Source organism: Hyperolius riggenbachi, chromosome 2, assembly GCF_040937935.1.
Source record: "Hyperolius riggenbachi isolate aHypRig1 chromosome 2, aHypRig1.pri, whole genome shotgun sequence".
In the NCBI taxonomy this organism is placed as follows: domain Eukaryota; kingdom Metazoa; phylum Chordata; class Amphibia; order Anura; family Hyperoliidae; genus Hyperolius; species Hyperolius riggenbachi.
In genome coordinates this window covers 568,754,038-568,762,795 of record NC_090647.1, presented here as the reverse complement: position 1 = coordinate 568,762,795, position 8,758 = coordinate 568,754,038, and the positions used below count along the sequence as shown (strand labels likewise).

At 51.9% G+C, this 8,758-nt stretch overlaps 1 protein-coding gene across 1 annotated transcript; it reads right to left on the bottom strand.

The window, feature by feature from the left end:
- Nucleotides 1-4,528: 4,528 nt before the first annotated feature.
- On the bottom strand, nucleotides 4,529-6,668 carry LOC137545192 (E3 ubiquitin/ISG15 ligase TRIM25-like). Its single transcript, XM_068266312.1, has one exon. The coding sequence runs from the start codon at nucleotides 6,666-6,668 to the stop codon at nucleotides 5,112-5,114; it is 1,557 nt and encodes a 518-aa protein (XP_068122413.1). The 3' UTR covers nucleotides 4,529-5,111.
- Between the last annotated feature and the right edge of the window lie 2,090 nt (nucleotides 6,669-8,758).

Sequence of the window (8,758 nt, the reverse complement as noted above, 5' to 3'; positions counted from 1 at the left end):
CTATAGCTGGCTGACCTGTACCTGGCTGACCTGTACCTGGCTAACCTACACTGGGGCACCTATAGCTGGCTGACCTGTACCTGGCTGACCTATACCTGGCTGACCTGTACCTGGCTGACTTGTAACTGGCTAACCTACACTGGGGCACCTATAGCTGGCTGACCTGTACCTGGCTGACTTGTAACTGGCTAACCTACACTGGGGCACCTATAGCTGGCTGACCTGTACCTGGCTGACCTATACCTGGCTGACCTGTACCTGGCTAACCTACACTGGGGCACCTATAGCTGGCTGACCTGTACCTGGCTGACCTATACCTGGCTGACCTGTACCTGGCTGACCTGTAACTGGCTAACCTACACTGGGGCACCTATAGCTGGCTGACCTGTACCTGGCTGACCTGTACCTGGCTGACCTGTACCTGGCTGACCTGTACCTGGCTAACCTACACTAGGGCACCTATACCTGGCTGACCTGTACCTGGCTGACCTGTACCTGGCTAACCTACACTGAGGCACCTATACCTGGCTGACCTGTACCTGGCTGACCTGTACCTGGCTAACCTACACTAGGGCACCTATAGCTGGCTGACCTGTACCTGGCTAACCAACACTGGGGCAGCTATAGCTGGCTGACCTGTACCTGGCTGACTTGTACCTGGCTAACCTACACTAGGGCACCTATAGCTGGCTGACCTGTACCTGGCTGACCTGTACCTGGCTAACCTACACTGAGGCACCTATAGCTGGCTGACCTGTACCTGGCTAACCTACACTAGGGCACCTATAGCTGGCTGACCTATACCTGGCTGACCTGTACCTGGCTGACCTGTACCTGGCTAACCTACACTAGGGCACCTATAGCTGGCTGACCTGTACCTGGCTGACTTGTACCTGGCTAACCTACACTGGGGCACCTATAGCTGGCTGACCTGTACCTGGCTGACCTGTACCTGGCTAACCTACACTGGGGCATCTATAGCTGGCTGACCTGTACCTGGCTGACCTATACCTGGCTGACCTACACTGGGGCACCTATAGCTGGCTGACCTGTACCTGGCTGACCTGTACCTGGCTGACCTGTACCTGGCTAACTTACACTGGGGCACCTATAGCTGGCTGACCTGTACCTGGCTGACCTGTACCTGGCTGACCTGTACCTGGCTAACCTACACTGGGGCACCTATAGCTGGCTGACCTGTACCTGGCTGACCTATACCTGGCTGACCTACACTGGGGCACCTATAGCTGGCTGACCTGTACCTGGCTAACTTACACTGGGGTACCTATAGCTGGCTGACCTGTACCTGGCTGACTTGTACCTGGCTAACCTACACTGGGGCACCTATAGCTGGCTGACCTGTACCTGGCTGACCTATACCTGGCTGACCTACACTGGGGCACCTATAGCTGGCTGACCTGTACCTGGCTGACTTGTACCTGGCTAACCTACACTTAGGCACCTATAGCTGGCTGACCTGTACCTGGCTGACCTGTACCTGGCTGACCTGTAAATGGCTAACCTACACTGGGGCACCTATAGCTGGCTAACCTGTACCTGGCTGAGCTATACCTGGCTGACCTACACTGGGGCACCTATAGCTGGCTGACCTGTACCTGGCTGACTTGTACCTGGCTAACCTACACTAGGGCACCTATAGCTGGCTGACCTGTACCTGGCTGACCTGTACCTGGCTAACCTACACTGAGGCACCTATAGCTGGCTGACCTGTACCTGGCTAACCTACACTAGGGCACCTATAGCTGGCTGACCTGTACCTGGCTGACTTGTACCTGGCTAACCTACACTGGGGCACCTATAGCTGGCTGACCTGTACCTGGCTGACCTGTACCTGCCTAACCTACACTGGGGCATCTATAGCTGGCTGACCTGTACCTGGCTGACCTATACCTGGCTGACCTACACTGGGGCACCTATAGCTGGCTGACCTGTACCTGGCTGACCTGTACCTGGCTGACCTGTACCTGGCTAACTTACACTGGGGCACCTATAGCTGGCTGACCTGTACCTGGCTGACCTGTACCTGGCTGACCTGTACCTGGCTAACCTACACTGGGGCACCTATAGCTGGCTGACCTGTACCTGGCTGACCTATACCTGGCTGACCTACACTGGGGCACCTATAGCTGGCTGACCTGTACCTGGCTAACTTACACTGGGGCACCTATAGCTGGCTGACCTGTACCTGGCTGACTTGTACCTGGCTAACCTACACTGGGGCACCTATAGCTGGCTGACCTGTACCTGGCTGACCTATACCTGGCTGACCTACACTGGGGCACCTATAGCTGGCTGACCTGTACCTGGCTGACTTGTACCTGGCTAACCTACACTGGGGCACCTATAGCTGGCTGACCTGTACCTGGCTGACCTGTACCTGGCTGACCTGTAAATGGCTAACCTACACTGGGGCACCTATAGCTGGCTAACCTGTACCTGGCTGAGCTATACCTGGCTGACCTGTACCTGGCTAACCTACACTGGGGCACCTATAGCTGGCTGACCTGTACCTGGCTGACCTGTACCTGGCTAACCTACACTGGGGCACCTATAGCTGGCTGACCTGTACCTGGCTGACCTATACCTGGCTGACCTGTACCTGGCTGACCTGTAACTGGCTAACCTACACTGGGGCACCTATAGCTGGCTGACCTGTACCTGGCTGACCTATACCTGGCTGACCTGTACCTGGCTGACCTGTACCTGGCTGACCTATACCTGGCTGACCTGTACCTGGCTGACCTGTACCTGGCTAACCTACACTGGGGCACCTATACCTGGCTGACCTGTACCTGGCTGACCTGTACCTGGCTAACCTACACTGGGGCACCTATAGCTGGCTGACCTGTACCTGGCTGACCTGTACCTGGCTAACCTACACTGGGGCACCTATAGCTGGCTGACCTGTACCTGGCTGACCTATACCTGGCTGACCTGTACCTGGCTGACCTACACTGGGGCACCTATAGCTGGCTGACCTATACCTGGCTGACCTGTACCTGGCTGACCTCTACCTGGCTGACCTGTACCTGGCTGACCTACACTGGGGCACCTGTACCTGGCTGACATGTACCTGGCTGACCTACACTGGGGCACTTGTACCTGGCTGACCTGTACCTGGCTGACCTACATTGGGGCACCTATACCTGGCTGACCTGTACCTGGCTGACCTGTACCTGGCTAACCTACACTGGGGCACCTGTACCTGGCTGACCTGTACCTGGCTGACCTACATTGGGGCACCTATACCTGGCTGACCTGTACCTGGCTGACCTACATTGGGGCACCTATAGCTGGCTGACCTATACCTGGCTGACCTGTACCTGGCTAACCTACACTGGGGCACCTATACCTGGCTGACCTGTACCTGGCTAACCTACACTGGGGCACCTATACCTGGCTGACCTGTACCTGGCTAACCTACACTGGGGCACCTATACCTGGCTGACCTGTACCTGGCTGACCTGTACCTGGCTGACCTGTACCTGGCTGACCTGTACCTGGCTAACCTACACTGGGGCACCTATAGCTGGCTGACCTGTACCTGGCTGACCTGTACCTGGCTAACCTACACTGGGGCACCTATAGCTGGCTGACCTGTACCTGGCTGACCTGTACCTGGCTAACCTACACTGGGGCACCTATAGCTGGCTGACCTGTACCTGGCTGACCTGTACCTGGCTGAACTATACTGGGGCACCTATACTTGGCTGACCTGTACCTGGCTAACTTACACTGGGGAGGGGGGCATTTTTACACCCTCGCCCTGGGAGCAATTTGGCCTAGAAACTGCCATGTCCGAACTCAATACAGTTCCCTGGTTGTGGTGTTAATGGCCACCCCATCCTGTGCTCCCCCACCCAGCAGTATAAGTGCAGAGTATCGTGCAGCAGTTGCTTTGCATCTCTCACCTCCTGTTTCCACTCCCTCTAGTGCCAATTTCTTCACCTTATGACGCCATACAGGAAGAGACGCCGGGCACTAGAGGGAGCAGTGACAGGAGGATTCCCAGCGATGGAGAGATGCAAGGCATCTGCTGTGTGATACTCTGCATTCATGCTGCTGGGTGGGGAAAGCACAGGATGAGGGTGCATGCCAGGACACAGGAAAGGGCTGCGCGGGACATGGGACCATACTTCCCAACTAGAGTTAGGAGGTATGGTCACTGCTCATCCCTAAAACAGGAGTCTTGCCGTAATAGTGGTGGAGGGCTGCCTGGCTGCATGCTTGTTCTGGGTCACTGAGTAGTGAGGCCAGAGGATGAGTATGACAGCTGGAAGATAACAGCATTGGCATCCTGTGGAGACACATCTGGAACAAGTATGCAGATCAGGTGTCTCCCTCCCCCTGACTTCCACGTGTACTTGTTCCAGGCTGGTGACTCAGGAAGTATTGCAACCAGAGGATCAGCATGGCAGCCAGACATGCAGCATTGTCAGGGGAGGCCAGAAATGGCAGCCTCCATTTTCCTCTCATGACAGGTTTACTTTACAAGGAAGAGAAAATGTTTTATGGTCAGTTCAGTTTTACATTTATTTTCAGTTTACAGGCTGGTATTACTATTTATATCATTATGTAATTATAGAAATATACAGACGGGTTGCAGCCATGACACTTCATGTATAAAGCATTCTGGGTTTTCCAGTATCGCTGCCTGCATGCCAGGAGACCCCTCTGTAACTCTGAGGACTCAGCACAGGACCAACTAGTTATTTTGCTGGGGGAAGGGGGGGGGGGGTAGAGGGTTGTTCCTCCTGTGTGAGTCAGGCTGCAGTGCAATGTAATGTGAAAAGCTAATAAACACAACTGTGTAAAGCAAGAGGAATATTCAGAGCTGATGCTGGGAGGTCCCTGGAAATCACAGACATCTAGTAATTACTGGCAGGACAATAAGCCTATGGCACCAACAATATATCTCCTATATTTTAGGATGATGTGTTAGCCACTGACTATCTGTGAGTTTTGAGCTCATGTCCCTTTTATATTTTGCTCTGTGCATTTGCCTAGCCTTGTGTGCTCCTCATCTCAGTAATCAGCCTGACTGAGGGACTATAAATATATTCCTGTGATGTCACCAGTGGACGGATCCCTCACACCCCCTGACTCCCCCCAGGTATGTTTATGCAACCTCCCCATACCCATAATGCAGCATGGAGGGGCTCAGTGAAGGTGGCAGTGAAGGTGTGGAGGAGTCTGATGGGGTCACACAGGGCATAAAAGGAGATCTGCCCGGCCTCATAATCCAGATATACCCTGACTCTATCACTGGGGATCCCATCAGGTAACCGGATCACTTTCCTGTCATGTCTCACTGAGTACCTATTATCCCCCTTGCACAAACCCCAGGACTTGTTATTCCATCCAATGGTACTGTCTCTGGCCATACCAGGGTAACACATCCCAACTCTCCAGTAATCTGTCTCCCCAGCATCCACTTCCCAGAAATGTCGCCCTGAGGAGAAACTCCGGCCACTCAACACCTGAGGACAGTGAAATCTCTCTGGTGTGTCTGGGCGGTTCTGGTTAATATTTGTGCTGGATGCAGTTTTCCTGTCATTTGATATATGTAGATAATTACCAGCTGTGTTTAAATCCAGTAATATGTCTGCAGGCTGTATATAGATCCCCCCAGGTACCCCAGACATGATATCAGATAGTGCTGTATGTAATGTGTGTGAGATGCCGGCCACATCCATATCCCCTCCATCATGGAGCTGCTTATCATGTCTGTCCTCCGTGTCACACAAGTCACCTGTGTGTGATTCCTGTAAGACAGTCAGTGGGTCAGTCATGTTACACAGCTCCTCAATGTGACGCTTCTTCCTAGACAGCTCCGCCTTCTTTATCTCCAGCTGTCTGATGATGTCATCATAGGATTGTGACATCATCTCTGCCTGCCTCGTGATGTCACTCAGGACTCTCTTCTCCAGCTCCTCCAGCCGTCTCCTGAGGTCTTTAAACAGGGCAGTGACTCTCTCTGTTTCACCATCTGCTTTCTCTTGTGCTTTTCTCCTGCGTTCCTCCAGACTCTGGACTCTTTTCTCAGCCTCCTCTGTCTCTGCCATCAGTGTCTGCAGATCATTTGTCAGCTTCTGCTTCTTCTTCTCAGAGGCCTCCTGTAGTGTCTCCATCTGATGTCCCTGATGTTCTCCAGTCTCAGCGCAGGACACACAGACACAGGCAGCATCCTCAGTGCAGTAATACTTCAGTATTTCCTTATGGACAGAGCATTTCCTGGTCACCGGGGAGGTGGTGGGGGCACATAGGACGTGTTCTGGCGCCTTGCTGTGGGCTCTCAGGTGTTTATCACACAGAGAAGCGTCACAGTGCAGACAGGACATAACAGCAGGTACAGGAGAATGGATACAGTAAGTACAATGGACTCCGGATGCCTCCTGATCTGGCTGAGTAGACAGGAAACGCTCTGCTATGTTCCTCAGAGCAATGTTTGTCTGCAGTCCGGGCTGCTCCTTGTACTTCTCTCTACATTCAGGACATGAATAACCTGCAGAGCTCTCCTGTGAGTCCAGCACACGATCAATACAGACCCGGCAGAAGTTATGGCCACAGCTTAGGGTTACAGGATCGGTATAAATAGCCAGACAGACGGGACACTCCAGCTCCTCGCTCAGATCAGCAAATGCCATCGCTGGCAGCAGGAGAGAGGAGTGACAGTGAAAGATCTTCAGAATCCGGTAGAGCCAGCTGTGTCATGTTACAGGGCGAGGCTGAGCGAAAGTCCAACATTCCTGCATCTGGGAGTCTAAAGCAAACAATGGATGTTTGTGGAGTTTTTGGTTGTCCATAAATAGATAATAACATCTACAGAATATTAGCCAGTTGCTCTGCTCATGACTTTTCTATTGCCCTCCTCTCCAACCCCACCACATCCCCTGCCCTGGTCCCCTAGTGCAGTGTTTCTCAACATTTTATTGGCATGTACCCCTTTTAAACCCTGTACTCATAGGGTTGCCAGGTGTCCGGTTTTAGACCGGACAGTCTGGTTTTTGGCCGCTGTGTCCTGTCCAAAAAGGCATGTTAAACCGGACAATTAAGATGTCCGGTTTTATGCCTTTTGCCACTTGTCGCCACCCGTCCGCCACCCGTCCGCCAGCGCTGCGCGACCGCTGATTCGCTGCCTGGCTGTCAGTCAAAGGCACAGCCAGCCAGCTTACGCGGCGTAAGTTACGCCAGCTTAAGTACCGCCCTCGAGCCCGCGCTTCCCGACGTTGCTACGGCAACGCCAACGCTGCGTTGCCAACGCACGCATGACGTGCGTCACTCACGTCATTTGCAATGCGATTCTGCATCTGTGAAGGAAGCAAGGTAAGGTCAGGAGTCTGGAGATATGGTGAGTGAGTGACCCATAATTCTCTGGTTGTATTTCCGCTCTTTGTGTGCATTGGCTCCGCTCTATCTCCCCTCCATATAGTCCAGGCGTGACTTTCAATCTCATTCAATCTCGCCTGAGCCCGCTGCTTACTATACTTTACACTTGAATTCATACTATTGTACAACGCAATTTATACTGTTATACTGTTATATTTGTTATATTTGCTCAAAATGTGTACATACATGTATGCGCAGATATATATTTTAACTTTATGCCTATGTATGTCCACTTTATTGTTCTCAATAAAAAATTTTGGTGGGAAAAAAAATTTTTTTTAAAACTTCCCGCAAGAAATCGACCACTTCACTGTGCAAAAACGCCATAAATGCATTGCATTATTTGCATAGTTTTCCAGTTTTGTAATAGTTTTCTGCTCTGTCTCTTATTATGTGCATTTACTGGTGAAAAGCGGTCTCTTATTATGTGCATTTACTGGTGAAAAGTGGTCTCTTATGTGCATGTACTGGTGAGGACAGTTAGTGACATGGCTATGTACTCTGTAATGTGCTGCAGAAGATGTCAGTGCGATATAAATACTGTAAAAAACATTTTTTAAAAAGCCCATTGCTTAGCCCCACTCTACATAAAAGTGCGCTTCTGACTCCGCCCCTAACTCCACCCCCTGTCCGGTTTTCTCCATCAGCCGATCTGGCAACCCTATGTACTCACCAAGTATCCCCTGGCATAGTAAACATTATCACAAGTACCACTTGACAAATATAATAATCGCAGTACATGATAATTGCTTCTAAACAATTTCCAAGCATTCACTATTGCTTTTGTAACCCCCAAAAGAAGGTTACAAAATATTATTGCAGATTTGCCTTCTGAAAAATGGCCACAAGATGGCAGCACTGAGTATCTAGGCCTATGGAACTCAATAGGCGCATGTGAGAGAGAGCGCGCCAGAGAGGAGAGAGAGTAGGACTTACGGCAGGAGCTGGTGGTGCGGAGCGGGCAGGAGATGACACAGAGAGGCCGTAGCAGTCGCCCGGACAGTAGGAGGGGACCCGGCGGCCATAGGAGAGACCAGCGCAGAACAGTAAGGACAGCGGCAGCAGGCTGGACAGTGACCGGAGGCTGGAGGAGGCAGACCTTGCCTAGACCCGAGCCATACCAGAGACCACAGACAGATGAGTACAGGCCTGCGGGCCAACCCCAAGCCACCTAGTGTGTTTCAAAGTGGTGTTACTAGACTAGACTGTTAGTGTGAGAAAGCTTTCCACACACAGCAACATTGTGCTAAGAGAAGCTACTGCTGATGATAAGAAGTATATTGCATGTTCAGGACTAGCTGCTGCTGAGAGACTGTGATAAGCCTCCCTAAAGTACCCGCATAGCTGA